The following is a 22,168-nucleotide window of genomic DNA, read 5'->3' on the forward strand; positions in this document are numbered from 1 at the left end:
TGGATGCTCTCTGCTCTTCTCTGATAGAGCTTGGCAGTTTCCTGTCAGTTAGGCAGAGTCACAGTCCATTCCCAGAACTGACACAGTGCCTTGAGTGGAGTCTGCCGTGACAATCACAAAAGCCATAGTGACAATACAACTGCATGGACATGGGGAGAGTCCCCAAGGAGCTAACATAAACGGTGGACTGAAATCAGCTATCACAAGCACCTATAACTTCTGAAAAAGAAAATAAGACGGAGCAAACTGTCAAAACGATGACTTCCGACCGCGGCCTTGTGGACAGGCTATGCTAATTCTACCCTGATGTCCCTGATTGCGATCACCGCTATGTGTTGTCATTTACAGTAATTGCATAGCGTTTGTTGGTAAAGTGTTAGTGGAAAAATGTGTGTGTGTGTGTGTGTGTCGGCTTGTATTACTATCCTCGTACCAGAAATTCCCAAAAGTCCCCACAAGGATAGTAAAATATTGAAAATGTTCCTTCGTGGGGACATTTCCCACACCCCCACAAGCTGTTTTAAGCTTAGGGGTTAGGTTTAGGCTTAGGGTTAGAATTAGGGTAAGAGTTGTAAGTAGAAATCAATTGTAGGTCCCCAGAAGGATAGTAGAACATATGGTGTGTCTTTGTGTGGGTGGGTGAGTAGGTGGTTGTGTGTGTTGTTCTTTTCAAACACATGAACCACAAAGGCCATATGTGGTGTTGCAGAGATGCATAAACCCTAATTAGTCATGTTTTCCATTTGGTTGCCACTCTGCCTCCTTTTTCTTTGCACTGACAGCTTTTCTTTCCTGATTACTTTAGCCAAACTGTGGGAAAGACAAAGGCATCACTGACCCAAATACACAAATACAACTTCTGACATCAGATGTACAGGAATGAAAGTTCGAAGAGAAGCCTATTCAATAATATAATATAATTTAAAAAATATATACAATTCCCCCGCATCTGATTTTAAATTAAGATGATTAACCAAGAGTGATGAAATGGTGGCCAAAACACAAGCCTGCAATTATGTGTAATACTGCCCCCAAGCTGGCAAAAATTATTAGCGTCTCGAGGAAGGGCAGTTTACAATCTCCATGGTTACGATGTGGCTCAGATCTTGAAGTTTGACAGCTGCCTACAGTAGCTAGCTACTTTGCTTGATAGCTTTCTATCTATCCTCTTACTATTTTTTGTTTGTTGATGAAGTGGTTTTAAATCGGTGCAAAAATGAGTATATCAGTAACTCGAACATTTAATAAGCAAAATGAAACCAACAAAGGTTTTACACAACAGCGGGTACACGACTATCTATATGGTGAGTTAGCTAACGTTAGCTAGGTAAGTTAGCTGGTTTGCAATAATTATCTAGACAGTTTGCAACCGAACATGAACTGTTTTTGTTGTGGATGTTGCATTACAGACCCCGTATATACTGTGTCCGGGGAAATGGACCATGCAAGGGCCAGCTTCAAGGCACATGCATCCGTGGACCGGGTGGTAAGTTAATCAACGTTAGCTAGCTAGCATAGCAACCTTGACCTAAACCCATACTTTCAAATGACCTTTCATGTGATTACAGATTCACAATCAATGCTTATCGCTCTCTTCATTCGTCAGTAATGTCACATGTGTCCATGACTCTAATGCAATACCTAATAGGACTTTTCCTGACCTCTGGTTCCCATGACAGTTTTTCATATCGTGCATAACTGCAAGGATTTATTTTGAGAAGAAATTCAATTCACACCTGGTGAAATAATGTTAATATTATTAACCCAATAATTTGACAGTAACCCTGTAACCCAAATACGGTCACCGTAACAGCCCTAACCCTGTGAAAGACCTCTCTCCATGTCCCCCTGCTCAGAGGAAGGTTCCAGAGTATGGGTCCATGTTCAGTCACCTACCTCACCACCCTCGTTACGCCTTGCGTCTGGACACCACTGACCCTGTGCCCACTTTTATTGACCGCCGCTGGCGAGGGTACACAGAGCAGCGCAGAGAGGCAGTTCAGCAGCTGGCAAGGTAACACACACACAGACACACACATGCTATCCCTACAGTAAATAAATCTTTGGATACTGAAGTAGATAGATTCAAGTTAAATTCATACACTATATATACAAATGTATGTGGACACCCCTTCATATTAGTGGATTCGGCTATTTCAGCCACACCCGTTGCTGACAGGTGTATAAAATTGAGCACACAGCCATGCAATCTCCATTGACAAACATTGGCAGTAGAATGGCCTTACTGAAGAGCTCAGTGACTTTTAACGTGGCACCGTCATAGGATGCCACCTTTCCAAAAAGTCTGTTCGTGAAATGTCTGCCCTGCTAGAGCTGCCCCGGTCAACTGTAAGTGTTGTTATTGTGAATTGTAAATGTGTAGGAACAACAACAGCTCAGCCGCGAAGTGGTAGGCCACACAAACTCACAGAATGGGACTGCCGAGTACTGAAGCGCGTAGCGCGTAAAATCGCCTCGGCTGCAACACTCACTACCGAGTTCCAAACTGCCTCTGGAAGCAACGTCAGCACAATAACTTTTCGTCGGGAGCTTCATGAAATAGGTTTCCATGGCCGAGCAGCCGCACACAAGCCTTAGGTCACCATACACAATGCCAAGCATCAGCTGGAGTGGTGTAAATCTTGCTGCCGTTGGACTATGGAGCAGTAGAAACGCATTCTCTGGAGTGATGAATCACGCTTCACCATCTGGCAGTCCAACAGACGAATCTGGGTTTGGCGGATGCCAGGAGAACGCTACCTGCCCCAATGCATAGTGGCAACTGTAAAGTTTGGTGGAGGACTAATAATCGTTGCGGGCTGTTTTTCATGGTTTGGGCTAGGCACCTTAGTTCCAGTGAAGGGAAACCTAAACACTGCAGCATACAATGATATTCTAGACAATTCTGTGCTTCCAACTTTGCGGCAACAGTTTGGGGAAGGCCCTTTCCTGTTTCAGCATGACAATGCCCCCGTGCAAAAAGCGTCGTCCATACAGAAATGGTTTGTTGAGATCGGTGTGGAAGAACTTGACTGGCCTGCACAGAGCTCTGACCTCAACCCCATCAAACACCTTTGGGATGAATTGGAATGCCGACTGCGAGCCAGGCCTAATCGCCCAACATCAGTACCCAACCTCACTAATGCTCTCGTGGCTGAATGAAAGCAAGTCACTGCAGCAATGTTCCAACAACTGTTATAGCAGCAAAGAAGGGATCAACTCCATATTAATGCCCATGATTTTTGAATTAGATGTTTAAGAGCAGGTGTCCACATACTTTTGGTAATGTACTGTATTTCATATACTTGATTTACTTGATTATTATGGCATATGTTTGTCTTTTTGTTCTTTGTTAGGGTCATTCCTGGTGCTCAGTTTCAGGTCAGAGGGCGCAAAGACAGCAGCGTTTCAGGCATTGATCGTTGGAAGTTTTTCAAGTGGTGAGAGAGAGCACATACCCGTAATGCGGCAGCAGGACATTGTGGGATCAAGGGTTAAATAATGAATGGTGTCAGAGAGGACACCAGGGCCTGAAGGAAGACTCAGGCATCAAGTCATGACAGCATCAGAGGTCATTTGTATCATGAGAGTCAAATCACACAACCGTCATTATCCTCACTGTAGCACCAGCGGCATGGTCACTGGATAGAATGTCAGCAGACCAACGTGTTATCTTTCTCTGTAAAAAATAGAACCAATTAAAACCAGTAGTTATGATTTTTGTATCAGTTCAGATGGATTTGACTGTTTGAGTGTGTAGTGTTGAAGCCTTATCCCATAATAAAGTAAAACATTGATTGTTTCTGATTATGTTTTTTGTATTCCTTTCCCTCCCTCAGCCCCCTGATCCCCTTTGCACAGCAGGTTCCCCCCGATGTGGTCTTTGCATTGCCCAAGTAAGTCATGCTGCCAAAGTCCCCTGAAAAATGCTGTAAACATATTAGGAACCCCTCTCTTCTCTATCACTCTCTCTCCCTTCCTCCCTCCACTCAGAGCTAACCCATACTCTACAGTGGAGGGGGGTAGTGAGCAGCTGCCCACTCCATTCCAGCGCACCATGGGAGTGCAGACTGACTACAGGGACAGTGAGGCCCAGACGGACCCCTACACCCCCGAATACGTGGTACGGCCCGGGACGGCCCCCCCAGAGCTGTTGACACTGGCCACACTGACATGGGGTACATACGAGCTTCAGAGACCCTACCGCTTCACCTCCTGTTGCACCTCTACAATACTTATACTGCAGGACAGGCCATTCTGACCCATCCTCACACATGTTCCAACACTACACAACTCCCTTTACCATAGCCTCATCACCTTGACTCCTCTGACCCTATCTCTCTCCCTCTACCCCCACAGGTCGTGGTCTTCCGGCGGGACTGGCGGAGGTGGAGATGATTGAGCGAACCAGGGTGAAGCGGGCATGGGAGGCCACCCTGCCCCCCATGGACGACCTGAGTCAACTGGACAAGAGGAAGAGGATGATGGATGAGATGGAGAGGAAGGAGTGGGCCTTCAGGGAGGACGAGATCCAGAAGTGAGGGAAAGAGAGAATAAAGGAAGGAATGCACCACACAAGCAGCTTCAACTACTCTACCATCTTTTTTTTATTCTTTCCCTCCTGCCCTTGTCCACCCATCTCTGCTCTCCCTCCCCTTGCCCCACTGTCATTCTACCCCAGGCTGCAGGAGGCTCGCCTGGCCCTGCTGATGGGTCTACTGAGGCAGAGGGAGGAGGTTCAGCAAGAGGCCACGGTGGACAGGCTGGACCTCAAGTACTCCCAGCACCAGAGAGACAAGGAGAGCAAGCTGAGCAAGATACGCAATGACTACATCATCTGTAAGACAATGGGTGTTTCTCAATATACGTTCTACCGTGCTCCACACTTTCGTGCTCCTAGTGCATTCTCCGACGACTTTCTTTTGAGTACGTTCTTGTGAGGATGAGAGTGTGGAGAATGTATAAAACATTACATTTAAGGAGCACACGCACTCCCCCTACTGTATTAACTCACGCTGCACCTCCCCATTCACTGAACCTTCTTCCAGCCACGACAATGGCAACAATAGACAAAGCAAGATATACACAGAGCAAACGTTTTACTTCGTAATTATCAGCTAGATATGTACATCGTAATAATCTAGCTAGCCAGCTAGTTAAACAGGCAAAAAGAACCTAAAACTAATGTTATGTGGGTAGCTACCAATTCTTCGTGGCTAGTTAGCTATCCAGTTAGCCCTATTGACTTAATATGGACTTGGGACTTACTCATTCACTTAACCGTCTTCCAGCTAGGACAATGGCAATGGAGACAAAACAAGATATACTCAAAGAGTAGTAGCTAGCCAGTTAGCCCTATTGACTTATTATGGGCTTGCGATCTACGGTACGTAGGCAGGTAAACATGCCAAAATTTACACAGCATGTATTTATTAACATATCAAGATAAAATATTGTAGTCAGGCAACATATGAGATGTGAATAGGCAACATTTCATTCTGAAGTTGAAGTGTATTTTCTCTCGCTTCAGGTCAAATAATGGCTACCAGTGTTTTCAATACATTTTGCGTAATTTTTTACGTGGTTGTGTCATATTTCTTTGTATACTTTCCTTTGAAGCCTGCATCGTTGCATGCTTAAAAATATGTACAAACGGAGTACGCATTCGACAAGTGCCCTCGCTGCTCCGTTTAGCATACTTTGATTTGGACTCATATTCCAACCCTCTCTTGGTCCAATTTGTGTGCCCGGAGGACGGTAGAATGCATTTTGAGGAACACCCAATGTCTGACTTTTGTCTAAGGCAATGATGCATAGAAATTCTGCGTATTTACATTTTGCATGTCATAAATCACTGTGATATACTCTGATAAGTGTTCAAACGCCTCTAACCTTCCCTTTAACTTTGATTTAATACGATGAGAACAGTAGGGCTTAAAGATTAACTGTCTCTCTATCGTTCTCCTTCTATTCCACTCTTTCTCCCTCTCTCCTTCCCCCTTTCTCTCTCTCTTTTCCCTCCCTCTCTCTCCTCTTTCAGCAATGAGGAAGCTGACGGCAAAAAGAAAGAATGTGGAGGGAAAGCTAAAGCGCCGTGACATCATCAAGGACTACTCCAACTACTCATCTCAGACGTACGCCCCTCTGTCCCGCATCGGCCTGTTCCCTGACCGCCACTCCCAATGCAACATGGTCAAGAGCCGCTACCTTGATACCTACAAAGGTTTGAGTGTGCTGATCTAGGATCAGTTTGATATTTCAAGATCATTATGAATAAGATTACATGGACATGGGGGACCTGATCTTAGGTCAGCACTCCTACTCTGAGAAAAATGAATACAGGCCCTGAATCTCAACGTGATGGTGTTTTAATAATGCCAGATCATCAAAATGGCTAAGATAGAAGGTAGTGAGCTCTCTTCCTATCTGTCAATCACAGGTCTGCTGGAGCTGGAGGCGGGACTTCCGGTCTCAGTGACAGAGCCATGTATCAAAGCCCCCGTACCCAAAGTCAGCAAGGGCTTCGTCAAACGCTCTGCACGCAGAGAGATGGAGCTCATGAAGACACACCAGGTCACAAACACAAACACACACACACACACACACACACACACACACACACACACACACACACACACACACACACACACACACACACACACACACACACACACTCAAAAGATGTATAATACTATTTTTGTCCCTCCATTTGCAGGCTCTGAAGGAGGAGAAGACTCGTGTGGAGGAGAAGAAGACACTGCGCTTCCTCTTTAAGACAGAGAAATCTGTTCCTCGACCACAGACCCCAGTGGTGGACGAGCCCCCTGAGGTACAGTACAGTCTGTCTCAACACACCGTCTGGAGATGTACACTATCCCCCCTCACTCACTATGTGGTCTGTAGCACATCTCTTCATTCTCTCTTCACCCTGTCATTCCGGTGTTTTTCCAGGGGGACGAGGAGAGAGAGTTGGCTGTCATCTACTTGCAGAAGCTGCTGAGGGGAAGAAGCATTCAGAACCAGGTGTGTTTTTATGAAGAGAATGATAAGCTCTATGATAAACCAACCTTTCTCTGTGTCTGTCTGATGTTATGGGATGCCATCTCTGTGCGCTGCTGTCTATCTGTATGTGTGTGTGTCAGATGTTTGAGGGGAAGGAGAAGCGTCAAGAGCTGATCCAGGAGCTGAGAACCACTCATGCCCTGCAGAGAGAGGAGCAGGAGCTCCAGAGAGCAGACACACAGCTCACACTGGCTCTGCAGAGACAGAGAGAGCAACACACACACAAGGTGAGAGAGAAAACACACACACAGACAGGTACAGACACCTCTTCCTCCCCCATCCCTCACTCTCCCATCTTTCTGTCCCAGGCATCCTTAGTGGAGGGTTACCATGCAGGTGTGGCAGGGGCGGAGCTTGTGGACATGCTGGACTTCCTATCGAAGGAGCTGATTCGCCTACAGGAGGAACGCAGGATCCATGCCTTCACCTTATTGGCCGAGAGAGACAGGCGCCTCCGAGAGGCCGAGGAGAGTGGGCGGAGACAGATGGAAGAGAGGAGACGTAGAGAGGAGGATGAGATCTTCAAACAGGTGTCTGTCTGTCTGTCTGTCTGCGTGTATGTGTGCATGTGTCTGCCTGCATGCGCACGCCCGTGTGTCTGTCGTGTGTGTGTGTGTAATGCCTGTACTGTCCTGTAGGTGATGAGGGTTCATCAGGAGACAGTAGATCTGTACCTGGAGGACATCATCCTGGGGACTCTGGACCAGACAGCAGACCAACAGGCCAGACAGGAGATACGCAGAGTGGCAGAGGAGGTCAACAACATCGCCTACGCCATGGAGGAGACGTACGACACACACACACACACACACACACCAGGGTTTCCGTTAGCCGGTAATAGCTGGCTTTTTGCCTATAAAAACATAGAAAAGCTGATAACTAAAATTGTCCCTAGCCAATTGTCCAGAAGAATAATAAAAAATACCATTGTGATATAATGCTTTTTAGCCTATTCATTGATGGAAATACCAGTCAATGTAAATACATTTGACTGGTCATACTTAGCGGTCTATAGGTCAATTTGCGTAATTTAGTGGAATTAAATTGGCGTGTATAGGCTACAGTATATTTGTTGTGTATCTTATTTATCATACGAATACAGCGTACACATACAGAGCCTTTGAGGTGAAAATCTGTCAGACAGCGCGAGAGCTGCTGTGTCAGCATCTCAAATGACAACGGAAGGCAAGCTTCATCAGCGCTTCACACACCACCTTGCAGTGAGCTGGAGGCAGTATACTATGCATTTTGGAAATGTACTTAATTGTTTGAAATCTGAACATTTTAATAGATATTATGAGGCATGTCTTACCTTACCTTACCTAGCTTCAAAGTAGCCTGTTAGATCTCCTCTCTTTCTACATTTCTAACGGATATTTTCGTCTCTGTCACATGAAACAACTCGCATGTGCGGTGCTCTTTAGACAACAGTGTTTTCCAGCTAATTGCATTATGGAATGAACATTCACACGTAGCCTACTGCCTTGTGCACATCGCTTATAATATGAAGAAATAATAGTTTATCAACATTTTAAGCTAAACATTCTGATCTGTTGCATTAGGCTCATTGCTTTTTATTGTAGTCTGTTTGAATAGGCTATTTCTTTCTCCACAAGCTGACCAATAGAATATGTAAACCTTTCTATTCTGGGGATATTAGATTGACAGGCTGGTGATTTTGCTGTTGGTTACTGGTCTTGTTGATGAGGAAAAGTAAATGTGGACAGTTATTCTAACATCTTCAAAGTGCACATCAGAATTCAGTTAGAAGGACGCACATCGTTGCATCCTCGACTTGCATGTTCTGTTAATATGAATTACTATAATCTAAATGTGATTTCTGTCATTCTGAGCGCTGTGGGTGGACACCCTAATCAGGTTATGCACCCACTGCATATGGGTCCGGCAGATTTCTCAATTGTCCGGCACCACATTTTCCTATCTGACACACACGCCATCTAACATACCATCCATACACACTGTATCTCTGTATCTTTGTATTGCACAATGTAAAAGCTGTCCCCTTTTGTGTGTGTGTGTGTGTGTGTGTGTGTGTGTGTGTGTGTGTGTGTGTGTGTGTGTGTGTGTGTGTGGTGTGTGTTGGTGGTGTGTGTGTGTGTGTGTGTGTGTGGTGTGTGGTGTATAGTCGGAGCACTGCGGTCAGAGGAGATCGTAGCAGAGCTGGTGTACAGCTTCCTGATCCCTGAGGTGCAGAAGATCAACGTCAGAGACAGAGGTAGGCCGTTTATTCCCAAAGCACCCAGTACCATCACATGCTGATAATACATGATAGCGTAGTAACACAATAATAATTACATAATAATCCTTTAGTCTCCTTCCTTTCCTCTCTCTCTTTCTCTCTCTCTCCCTCCCCTTCCTTCCTCCAGTGCGTCAGAGCCAGCGCAGGCACCTCCAGGCGGCTCACCAGATCATCCACGGGGCTGAAGAGAGCACCGTGGCCCCTCCTCCTGGCTCCCCTGGGGCCCAGCGCCCCCCCTCGCCCTCGGACAGGGCCTCCAGCCAGCTCCTGGAGGAGATGCTAATCCATGTGGAGCAGGAGCTGGAGGGAGCAGGCAGGGGAGAGGAGGAACGCAGGGAGGTGGGAGAGGCACAGCAGAAAAGAACCAGCTGAGAATAGATTCATTTCTCAACAGTAGAGAAAACACTTAGTGTTTCTTCAAGCAATGCATCTCCAAAGAGTTCAGTGTCATGCTTTTGCTAAAATAAAACTGTATTTCATTATCATTGTGTTTGGCTTGTTCTTACGTGCTGTGCTTGATAAAGTGAGTTGATAAGAATTTTGAAAAAGCTGAGTCTAAGATATTTTTTCATGGGTCATTGGGTCAGAAGTTGACTAGATCAAATATATGTATTGTATGGGTCATGTTACTAAAGGCTCTTACTACAGGCTACTGTCTACAAAACATGTCGTCCCATGAGTATAGTGTGGGGGAGGCTGTGGTTGTCATAAACCCCACTTATTTCTACAATTTATCTTCTTAAAATGTGAAACCTAAACCTAACCTTACCCTTAAGCTTATGCCTAGCCGTAAATCAAGACCAAAAAACTGGAACTAACTCAGTTTTGTTTGTAGCCACATCTTGTTTGGACAGCATTGTGTCAAGTCACTCTGGTTCACACTGACCATGGCGTGTGCAGAAAGTAGCCCATCACTTTCTCCAACTGATCTGTCGATAGCGCCTGCTAAATTCAGGGCATCAATGTTGTTGAGAAAAGTAGCAGAAATGTTGTAGTTCTTGATGGCTAAAGCCGCGGTAGAAAGGACTATCAACACATACTGAGCAGCTCACGTTATAGACAGAAGCACACTATATGGGAGACCAATCCAAACTCATTTACTGGCATGTCCAGCCCAACCATTATCTCAGCCAATCATGGCTAGTGGGAAGGTTCCTGTTTAATGATCCCCTCCCCTTCCAACAGGCAATCTGTTTACGTCTCCATGACTGCGTTTACACAGGCAGCCTCAATTCTGATATTTTGCCCAATTATTGGCATAAGATTTGATCTGATCGGTCAAAAGACCAATTAGTGGCAAACGATCAGAATTGGGCTGCCCCTCATGAGGTTATAGATGGCTCTGATGAGGACAACAGCCTCCTGGTTACCGTTGCCACTGGCAATAGAAACAACACATTTAGAATCAAGGCAGATAAAATAGCAATAGTGGGCTAGGTGCTAAATACATTTTATATTGGGACTAGCACTATAAAAAATACATTCTGTAGAAGTGGGTTTTAAGGCCCGTTTTAAAAGTTCAGAGTGAGCTCTCAGATGGTCAGGGAGAGCATTCAATAGGTGAGTGGCAAGGAGCACAAGGCTCGGTCCTCCATATTCGGAAGGCTTATTTTGGGGTCTTGAAGCAGTAGAGAGTGGCTTGAGCGGAGAGTGCTAGGTTGCTTGCTGATTGAGATGAGGTTGCTGATGTAGGTGGAGCTCAATCCATTCAAGGCTTTAAATACAAGCAGGAGGATTTTGTAGCCGATCTTGTAGCCAGTTGAGTTGGGCCAGGATCGGGGTGATGTGGTCTGACTTCTTGGTCCTGGCCAGGAACCTGGCAGCACTGTTCTGGATAAGTTGGAGCCTATATGGTGCTGTGGCTGGGAGGCCATCAAACAGTGCATTGCCATAGCCGATCTGAGAGAAGATGAAGGCATGGATGAGTTTCGAAATTGTGTAGAAATGATAATAGACCTACATTCATGCAGTTTCTTGACTGTGTCCAGCTTGCTAATAATCACGTAAATGAAAGCTAGACAGTCAGGGAGCACTGACATTAAATTTTTTTTGCACATTTTGACGGCGAGGAAATGTATTTAAAAAATCTATGCAGCCCTCCTGACCTCGCTGAAGACTGAATGCGGCCCCCGGGGCAAAATGACTTGGACATCACTGATCTAAGAGGTCAGCTAAGAGACAGCTGTAGGCTGTCTGATGTTTTCCAATCTGAAAAAGTGGTTTCCACTTGAAAATAAATAATTGGCCAATCACTGACCCCTTGTAACTGTCAGAGTATCAGGATAATGTGATGAAGATTTCTCAGGTAAACAAACAAGTAGAGTCAAGGTAGATGTAATCAAGGTAGGCGAAGAGCCAACTTTCATTTCAGCGTGTTGTCCCTGTTATTACTGGATGTTTCTGGTGTACCATGTAGCCTAGTGCTTGACTCAGGAGTTCATGGATGTGTTTTTCTAAAACAGTGTTCCTTTTTGTTTTTCCTCGGTTCAATCCAAAGCCTGGAAGATCTGTATTGTAGCGTGGTTGAAATGTAAAAGTAATTTCAGATTAAACCAACATGCAGTGTTTACTGTGAGTGCAGTCTACGTGAACGTAGAAACGTTGACTTTAAATGTCAATCACGCTATAGCGCAGATTGAATCTAGCCCATAGTGAGGGTTATTAGATTGATGTAGTTTCTTTATCACATCACATGACTGTAGATCATTAATACCCTGTCTCTTGCATGTCTCTCTTTTTTACCCCATTCCCACACTTTCTCTTTCTTGTCTATTATTTCCATTTTCTCCATCACCTTACACACCCCATCCTCTCAATTCTCTGTACCGCTTCCCTCTGAACCCTTTTTCTCTTTCTTTCTCCCCCCCACACTCCGTCTCCCCCTCTCTCACCCTCCTCACTCCCACCGCTTTCTAAATCTCCCTCTTCCTCTCCTCCCCCTTCTCTCCCTCCCTCTCTTGCTGTCTTCCTCCCCTCGTCCCCCTTTCTCTGTAGTAGTTGGGTTTCAGCGCCACCTGCTGGACCTTCTAATGCGGTTCCACTACACCCTGAGGAACCTACAGCTGCAGGAGTGTTCTCATCTCCCTCTTCTCTCCAGGAAACATTAGGCCACACACACACACTCATTACTATGCTCTGACTTTGCTTCGTTCTTCCTGCTTTCAATACATTTAAGTACATCCAAACTAGTGAAGAAAGACAGTGAACTTAGTTTAAATTATGAAGGACTTTCAGAGACAGTAGTAGTTTGCTCCCTAAATGCTTATGTGGTTGAAAATGCTGTGTCCTGATTGGCAAATCGCCTGGGTGTGATCGGTCACAATGTGATTGACTGACTGCAGGAGAAGCTGGCTATCGTGCTGAAGGTCCACGTCGACTCTAAGAGGCCCAAGCCTGAGAAACAGTGAGTCTCATTTGAAATATTGGATTTCATTGAGACATGAGACAGAGTCATGTGTCGTAAAGTATTCCGTTGGATAATGCGCCTCCCCACTGGGCACACACTGGTTGAATCAACGTTGTTTCCACTTCATTTCAATAAAATGATGTTGAACCAACATGGTATAGGCGTTGAATTGACGTCTGTGACCAGTGGGTAGTGATGCTATGTCTTCATAGTGACCTCCTGTCCCCCTAGCCTGCTGTACCCTAACATTCTGGTGTGTCTGACAGATATGAGGACTGTGAATGAGGAGTATACCAAACAGGTCCTGCAGATTCTGGACATCCAGCCAGACAACTCATTTGACCCACTCATCCTGCAGGTGGTCAGCAAGGACCCCTGAGACAGCCGCACACAGACAGGTTTCAACAAGGACACCAAAATCACTTTGACAGCTAGCTAAATCATCCATCTTCAGACTGATATAGGATGGATGCCCAAAAAATGTAACAGGGATCAACAGAGACATCTAAACCATGGATCCAAAGATCTGTAAAACTGCCTATGTGGCAAGAATTAAGCTTTTATTTAATTAAAATATATGACTGTTTGTGAAAATGCTCGAAAAAAGAGCTATGCGTTTCATATTCATTGTGTGCATGCTTGTATGTTTTTTTCTATTTTTCTATTAGCCGTAATTCAATTACCGGTAGGCATTTTGCCAATTCAAAACAATTTTCAAAGACTCAGACTTGTTTTTAAAGCACTAATCCAAAATCCTCTTATACAGGAATGCACAAAGGACATTGTTCAGTACATGATGTGTATTCAAAGGGATTTATCTGTGCCCTATTGTTCCTACAGAATTTAAGGAGTGATTTTGTTTACTGTGAAAAACACTAATTGGCTGCTGTAATCTCGTTCTTTAATAAATCTGGTCAAGTGCCTCCTTAAAGATGAGATCCGCGATAGGCGAAACATCGCCACTGGCCGCCCCAGTGGCACTAGTATTTTTGTTTTGAAGAAATGAGCATCCAGCATCATAGTAATAAAAATATATAACATGGGGGAAAAAAACATTGTTGTTTGAAGTAACGTCTTTGTTGTTGTAATATTGCGAAATGGACGTGGCAGTTTCACCACTATGGATTCCAGCGTTAAATGTGAGATAAAATCATCAATCTAATCCAGGGGTAGGCAACGCTGGTCCTGGAGTGCTGCATACACTTCATGTTTTTGATTTAACCAACGTGGAAGACCAGGTGTGTTGAATTTAGGGTATAGCCACACAGAGATTTTACTCTGTCTGAAATTTACTGATTGTGACAATTTTTCAATGAAAGTCATCCGTTAGTGGATGATTGACAACCCAGATGAGTGTCTGTCAAAAAACACACAAGATGTCTGGAAAACAGTTGAGATGAGTAGAACTTTTGACCGACAAAAATGCAAAATGCGTTTGAATGTCTGTGTAGCCTTAGCTCTTTTGTTGGAAAGCTGTTATATGTAAAACACATGTGACCAAAAATGAATTCTATATTTAAAGTGTCATATCAACCTGAAGTGCTCTATTGTATCTAACCCTCAAATAAAGAGCAAATTTGACTATCACAGAAGTGTAGAATGTGTGGCTGGATCAAGTGGATGGGAAGTCATGTATTGGGCTGTTGGTCATTATAGCCTGCTGTTCTACTGAACATACTTGGTTCTACACCAGACATCACAACAGGGCATTGCCACTGGATCAAACAACACACACAGAGTGAGAGAACAAACGGACAGAGGCAAAGACTAGTTCATTTCCAGGCTATCCTACTCTTTATTTAATGCAAATGACAGTACCAGGGAACTATTCCTCAGGGCACGCAAGGGAAAGTATTTACAGGGGTGGACATTTAGCATACCTTCACAGAATAAAAACAAACATTTCAAAATGAAATAAAAATGTCAGTCACAAACAGAGGCATTCAAGTAGTACTAGTAGTAGTATTGTTATACAGGGTTTTTATCTTTTATTATTTTTTCTTTAAATCCAGATAGCATATTCTTCTGCCACGAGAGTGTGCGCGAAGCCATAGTCTGTATATTTTATAGTCCACTATCCTTGTTCTTTTTTTGGTAACTGTTTGAAACGGTTTTGATGTGATTTGACATGGTTCACTCTGGTTGAACTGGAGTTGGGGGAGTGGTCACAGACCTGGTGATGGGATAGATAGCAACATGTCAATGAAAGCAAATATTACAGCAAGCGGGACAGGATTGGTGTGAGGCATGACAAACCCCTTGGGTGATACTGAATATCCCTCAGATGGAGGGAGGGAGGGAAGGAGGTAAAGAAAAGAGAATGTACTGCATTTCCTCTGAGAATGGCTTGTCACAAAATCAATATCATCAATTGGCTTAATGGCTTTGATACCAGAAGCAACATTTTGACTGAATACATACTGTACTCTAATGTATGTGTATATGACACTGTTGACCTAAAAGGCAATCCCCATACCCCTACTTAAACACTGGATACAGTGTGCGTGTGTGTGTAAAATATTTGTGCATCCTAGTGAAATCATAAAAAAAAACATTGAACTCAAGCAAACTTTGCTTCAAATCAGGTCAATAATCTCAAACAATATATGTATGTTTTTACAGATTTGTCATAACCTTAACATAGAGAAAACAGAGGATGAAGAAGACATGTTGACACCAAGGAGAATGTGTACATACAGAGAAAGAGAAAAATGCTAAAGTTGATCTAACATTGGTACAACGCTAGACTATAACTGAGCTCTGAGAGGGGGGCAGCAAGTCATTCAACGGCACCTAAGAGGGATGCAAGGTTATGTTGTGGAAGGGGGTAGGAGGTGAGGGGGCAAGGCGAAGGTGTATGAAAGCAAAGGCACTCCAAACTATAGATACACTATACATGACTAGTTATTGTTACAATACACTTGTTATCTACTGTACAGGTAAAGGTTGAACTATATGGCTGCATATAGCATCATCATCATCTACAATCTCCAACATATTGCCCTGATTTTTTCTTATTTTCATTTATTTTCTCCCCCATATCTTTGTTTTTGCTCATAAACAGTACATGGGTCTGCATATACACACATACCACGATCACAACATAAAATACAACATACATAAGTCAGGATTTGGTGAGGAGCATATGAACTGTACATATACACATTGTGTAGTTGTGTTTTCATATATGTCTGGGTAAGTAAGACGCTCGACTCAGAGCCTGTACCAGTGAGGTGGTTGTGTGGTCCAGGTGGAGAGATACAGAGAAAGAGAAGAACGCTAGACTAACGTTAAATTAACGTTGGACCAACAGATTAATATTAGACAAACACTGAGTCAGTGGTCACAATAAGAGAGAGCCAGGAGTGACAGAGGCCTAGATAAGAACACTTCTCGCAATCTAGCCAGAAACCATGTCTGAAATTCCAAATCAAGTGCCTAGAGGGTAGACGCTAGCTGTTGATTTGGAATTTGGCACATGAGTTGAAGAAAAAGTATGCATGACTTTAAAATGTCTTCATCTAAAGACAGAGCAGGTGTGGGGGAGACATCCCCTAGACACTGACAGCACTACTACACAGTGACATGATCAATGGAGAGAGAAAGTTCAGTAATAGAACAATATGTAGTCCGGTCTACAGCCTTAACATACAAATGAAGACACACAGGGAAATAGTAAAGTGACTGCTGAAAAAAAGGCTTTTCCAGCCATAGAGATCACACCACCATGCCTCTTCATGTCTTTAGGCAGCAGCAAATATTGCCCCTGCTCTGTGAGCCAACAACTTACCGTTATGGATTCTGAACCATTGAAGTTTCATATATCTATATATATTTTTGTACATAATGCAACATAATATATAAACTGTGTGTATATATATATATATATAACACAAGCACACAGAACCAGAGACATGTCACACATATCAATCTAAATGATCCCACCCAACCCGAGCCCAGAGAATATAAAACAAAAATAAAAACATAATAGAACTGTTCGCTAACCGTTTAAAAATAACCCAGAGCAAACCTCTGACATCCGTGTCCACATATATCAGGACCTTCATGCATGGGGTGTCTTTGTAAGAATGTTAAGTGTGTGTGTGTGTCTTATGCCTAATTAGCAGAAGTGTGGAAGTCAATGCAGCGGTAAAAGGTGAAAGGTCACTCTAGGCACTCCTAACCTTACTCAAGCCATGCACTACAGGAAGAGGAGCTAGGGTAGACATCCCAAGCAGGGGGTCAGAGGGGAAGTGATGAGAACATGAAGGGGTGGGGTATGGAGAGGGCATGAGGAAGGGACTGATCCCTCATGTGAATGTGTGTGTGTGTGTGGGGGGTGGGGTCGGGGGGGCTTCATTGTGGACAGGGAAGAGGAGGGTGTGGGGTCAGCTAACTACTTTGATACGTAGGATTGTCCTCTTGGAAACATTAGCAGGCTAGTATTGTGTATATATGGTACGTTTATATATGAATACTCTTATATTTCATCAGCCTCCCCCTGTCCCCCACCACTCCTTCCTTCTAACAGACAATAAAGATGTCCACAGTGGAGTAGGTTGCAGAAATCAAACACCTAGATGGGTGACTTGGAGTTGTTGTTGTAGTTGTCATCTGCTTTAAACCCTGCCATGTCATCATCCCTCCACTGGCATCACCCCTGGCTGGGGCGGGGGGTTCAGGAGGTGGAGTTGGAGGCCGAGGCAGTAATGGTGTTAGGGCTGCGATCTGTGCTGTTACCATCTAGGGAAGAGGACAGGAGAGACAAAGATTGTTCACTAATTTACACATCCATTCATATGTTTATCAATGATAAAACAGGTGTTTTAATAAGACATTTTCCTGAGAGAGAGAAAATAAAGGGAAGATGGAGAGGGATGGAGGAATGTGGGTCTGACCTGTGGTGGCGGTGGCGTTGGTTGGGGTGGAGGCGGCGGCCTGAGTGCGGGCGTGGGCGGGGATTAGGATGTTGGCCAGCGAGGGATTACTGGACAGCTCTGTGAGAGAGACAGGATACACCAGATCACAGCAGATTACACCCACCACAGGTAAACACATCAAAACACACCTCAAGCACAGGTGACACACACACACAGATGACAGCAGGTAGCATTAGTACAGAGACATCATTATACATAAAGGAGAAGTAACTGTCTTTCAGTCAACTCAAACACTGAAATAAGTCTCTCTGTACTACCAATGAAACTGGGATGAAAGAAAGGTAAAAGAACAGACAGAGTGCAGTACCCTGCGTGGTGAAGTTGAAGAGGGAGGGTTTTTCTCGCCCGTTGGGCAGCTTGACGTTGGGGTCCCTCAGCTCGTCGAAGAAGGAGTGTGCACACGCCTCCAGGGGGGTGAAGCGCGAGGTGGGCGTGTACTCCAGCAGCCGAGAACACAGGGCGATGGCCTCCGGCGGCGTACGGGGCCGGAACACCTAGCAGCCAATCACACGCAAGGACAAGAGTCAAGGAGCTAAATCACAAAGACAAGACTGGAATCAGTTAACCAATCAATTGAAAGCTAGTATCATGCACACAAAGATGTATGTTGTCATGATAGCAGGTGTGAGAGGGGTGTAAAGACTATGGATTTCGGTTATCAATTTATCCGTTTCTGCTTATTGATATGAAATGGAGAATGTCATTATTACTTCCTATGTTACAGATATTATCTTAACAGACTGAGGTCATCACAAAGGTGAGGGTGGTATACATAAATATAGTATAAACTTAACTATTGGGGTTAGTACGCTTGGATACATTATATTAAAATAGTTTGTCCATAAACTGTCCTTTATATTTTTTCAGTTCAAGTGTAAAGGGCCCAGCCCTACATCGGCAGGGTAGGAGACTCTAGATCAGCACAGAGACAGTTTCTACCCCGAAGCCATAAGACTCCTGAACGTCTAATCAAATGGCTACCTAGACTATTTCCGTTGCCCCCCTCTTCTACATTGCTGCTACTCTCTGTTATTATCTATGCATAGTCACTTTAATAACTCTGCCTACATGTACATATTACCTCAATTACCTCGACACCAGTGCCCCCGCACATTGACTGTGTACCCCATGTATATAGCCCCGCTTTTGTTATTTTACTGCTGCTCTTTAATTATTTGTTATTTTTATTTCTTACTTTTTTTAGGTACTTTCTTAAAACTGCATTCATGCTTAAGGGCTTGTAAGTAAGCATTTCACTGTAAGGTCTACACCTGTTGTATTCGGCACATGTGACTAATACAATTTGATTTGAGACTGGGTGGCTAGGGGGCTGCAGTACTACAGAACAACCACAAGGTGGAGTCTGGAACGCCACCATGAGGACCTGCTCTACAACACTGCCTGCTTATTGGCTAAAGGGGTTATCCAATGCTGGAGCAATGGGCAGGGCTGGGCCCTGTTCAAATACTGTACAATGTCCTTTTCCCTAACTCCCTTCGTTGAATTTATCACTGACCTGACCAGGGCCCATTTTCCCAATAGTGATGGAACTTAGGCTTACAAGTGTTTTAACCTCTAACGAGTCTCCCTCCCGGATCCGGGATCCTCCTCATCAAAAAAGCTGACTAGCATAGCCTTGCCAAACGGGACAGGGATATCATATAATATAATTTCATGAAATCACAAGTCCAATACAGCAAATGAAAGATAAACATCTTGTGAATCCAGCCATCATTTCCGATTTTTTAAATGTTTTACAGCGAAAACACAATATGTATTTATATTAGCTCACCACAATAGCCAAACACACAACGCCATGTTTTCACCATGTTTCCACCGCATAGGTAGCTTTCACAAAACCCACAAATAGAGATAAAATKAATCACTAACCTTGAACAACTTCATCAGATGACAGTCTTATAACATCATGTTATACAATACATTTATGTTTTGTTCGAAAATGTGCATATTTGAGGTATAAATCGTAGTTTTACATTGCAGCCACCATCACAAATAGCACCAAAACAGCCAGAATAATTACAGAGAGCAACATGAAATACATAAATACTCATCATAAAACATTTATGAAAAATACATGGTGTACAGCAAATGAAAGATAAACATCTTGTGAATCGAGCCAATATTTCCGATTTTTTAAATGTTTTACAGCGAAAACACAATATATATTTCTATTAGCTCACCACAATAGCCAAACACACAACGCCATTTATTCACCGTAAAGATAGCTTTCACAAAACCGACAAATAGAAATAAAATTAATCACTAACCTTTGGACAACTTCATCAGATGACAGTCTTATAAATGTTATACAATACATTTATGTTTTGTTCGAAAATGTGCATATTTAGAGCTACAAATCCTGGTTTTACATTGTGAATACGTATCCATAATGCACAAAATTCTCCGGAGATATTTTGGACAGTCACCTAATCTAACCAAAGAACTCATCATAAACTTTACTAAAAAATACATGTTGTACAGCAAATGAAAGATACACTGGTTCTTAATGCAACCGCTGTGTTAGATTTAAAAAAAATAACTTTAGTACAACATACAGCATGCAGTATTGTGAGACAGCGCTCACATATTCTCCGCCTTGTTGGAGCCGACATTTACCACAAAAATACGAAATAACATCATAAATATTCTCTTACCTTTGTTGATCTTCCATCAGAATGTTGTGCAAGGAGTCCTAGTTCCAGAATAAATCATTGTTTGGTTTTAGAATGTCCATTTCTTCTGTCGAATTAGCAACTTTGGCTAGCCATGTGGAGCTCACGTGTCCAATAAATGTTTGCGCATGGAACGAAAAATTCCAAAAGTCCCAATAAACGTTGAATAAACTGGTCAAACTCGGTTGAAAAATCCTACTTTATGATGTTTTTCTCATATGTATCCAATAAAATCAGAGCCGGACCAATTCGTCGTGTATACCGAACGCATTTCAGAAGACAATGTTAGGTTCCCTTGTGCGCAGCTGACTACTGACAAAAGAGCGGACCTGTCACTCCAAAAGCTCTCATTCGGCCTCACATCAAGCTAGACACCCCATTCAACCTTCTACTGCCTGTTGACATCTAGTGGAAGGCGTATGAAGTGCATACAGATCCGTAAATATAAGCCAGTTGAATAGGCAGGCCCTGACACAGAGCCTCATTTTCAGAATTTTCACTTCCTGTATGGAAGTTTGCTGCCAAATGAGTTCTGTTTTACTCACAGATATAATTCAAACAGTTTTAGAAACTTGAGAGTGTTTTCTATCCAATAGTAATAATAATATGCACATTGTATGATCTAGAACAGAGTACGAGGCCATTTAATTTGGGCACGATTTTTCCCCAAAGTGAAAACAGCGCCCCCTATTCACAAGAAGTTTTAACGATGCATCTTTCCTACAACAGATGAAGATGTAACATGCGTTTCCCAAAACACCACGCATAGAGAACGATCGCTAAGTACATTGTTGGAGCATGTATCGATACTGTAGGATCGAAAGAAAGGGGGCGCTGCGCTCGGATCAGCTTTTTACATTTAAATCATTCCTTAACATTATAAATATTTCACAATACTGATGACGAATCAGCTCATAGAGAGATATTAAAACCTACGGCTGCAAATCGAAGACAGCTTATTCTAATGCTTACCCAATAAAAATGCACCAATTCGGCACATCATTGCACACCTTAGGCTACACATCATGAAATATATTAAGATAAATTACAGACAGTAACCTAGAAATAGCAATCAATTGAGCATGAAATGTACATTATTTCAATATGATTGAAATAGGCCTATAGCCTACTGTTTATATTTGAATGCAGTCATTCATCTGAAGCATCTTTTTATACGTTGCTTGTTTGTATCAATTGTAAAGACACTGGTAACTTTGTATTTGTAATCAACTTTGTTCTGCAGTTATGGTGGCAGCAGAGAGACGATAAACCATGTGATTCTATGTTTAGCAGAGATCTTCTGTGTATAAAGTGATGCGGGAGGGCAAAAAGCATCTAACAACGCACTTAGCTGTTCTACGAGTGATTTGAGGCAGGCGTTAGATTACGAGCGTTTTCAAGTGCAACGTTAATAACGATGGTTTTGGTAAACAGCTCTGAGATTTAACGATGCTCCTACGAAGGTTCTAACGATGAACTTAGCATTCAGATGCTTTTGGGAAACCGGGCCCTGATGACTTCATGTGCCCTTGCAGATTAGAAAGAACCTGATGGTTGTAAGCAATTAGGTAGAAACCCCAGCTAGCCTACTGGATAGATGGAGTTGTTACCATATTGCTTACACCTATCCAGTCCTTACAGATCTAGGTGGGGCCCATCATGAAGTTCCTAGGTGAATTGATTTTCATAATTGGGGGATACAGATTAAATGGGATGGCAGAGATGAATGCCTGGCAGGCTGACGAGGCGAGCACAGAGAAATGATGCTAGGGGAGGGGGTGGATTGTAGAGTAGTAAAATAGTTCCT

General features: G+C 43.4%; 1 protein-coding gene and 1 pseudogene across 1 annotated transcript; one reads left to right on the forward strand and one right to left on the reverse strand.

The window, feature by feature from the left end:
• The first annotated feature begins 1,104 nt into the window (after positions 1 to 1,104).
• cfap91 (cilia and flagella associated protein 91) lies at positions 1,105 to 9,804 on the forward strand. Its single transcript, XM_070437645.1, has 18 exons — positions 1,105 to 1,304; positions 1,410 to 1,486; positions 1,857 to 2,014; positions 3,357 to 3,440; positions 3,840 to 3,896; positions 3,994 to 4,178; positions 4,360 to 4,537; positions 4,682 to 4,839; positions 6,041 to 6,223; positions 6,440 to 6,573; positions 6,716 to 6,829; positions 6,952 to 7,023; positions 7,143 to 7,289; positions 7,371 to 7,592; positions 7,701 to 7,849; positions 8,573 to 8,580; positions 9,215 to 9,298; positions 9,450 to 9,804. The coding sequence occupies exons 1-18, from the start codon at positions 1,217 to 1,219 to the stop codon at positions 9,692 to 9,694; spliced, it is 2,343 nt and encodes a 780-aa protein (XP_070293746.1). The 5' UTR covers positions 1,105 to 1,216; the 3' UTR covers positions 9,695 to 9,804.
• A 4,695-nt stretch (positions 9,805 to 14,499) lies between these two features.
• LOC111959337 (glycogen synthase kinase-3 beta-like) overlaps positions 14,500 to 22,168 on the reverse strand; it is a 41,660-nt pseudogene continuing 33,991 nt past the window's right edge.

The sequence above is a fragment of the Salvelinus sp. IW2-2015 genome, linkage group LG36 (genome assembly GCF_002910315.2).
Source record: "Salvelinus sp. IW2-2015 linkage group LG36, ASM291031v2, whole genome shotgun sequence".
NCBI lineage: Eukaryota > Metazoa > Chordata > Actinopteri > Salmoniformes > Salmonidae > Salvelinus > Salvelinus sp. IW2-2015.

Coding starts and splice junctions, on each gene's coding strand:
- cfap91 (XM_070437645.1), top strand. CDS start 1,217: ATGAGTATATCAGTAACTCGAACATTTAATAAGCAAAATGAAACCAAC. Junction 4,179..4,359: donor ACTGGCCACACTGACATGGG/GTACATACGAGC, acceptor CTACCCCCACAG/GTCGTGGTCTTCCGGCGGGA. Junction 9,299..9,449: donor GATCAACGTCAGAGACAGAG/GTAGGCCGTTTA, acceptor TCCTTCCTCCAG/TGCGTCAGAGCCAGCGCAGG.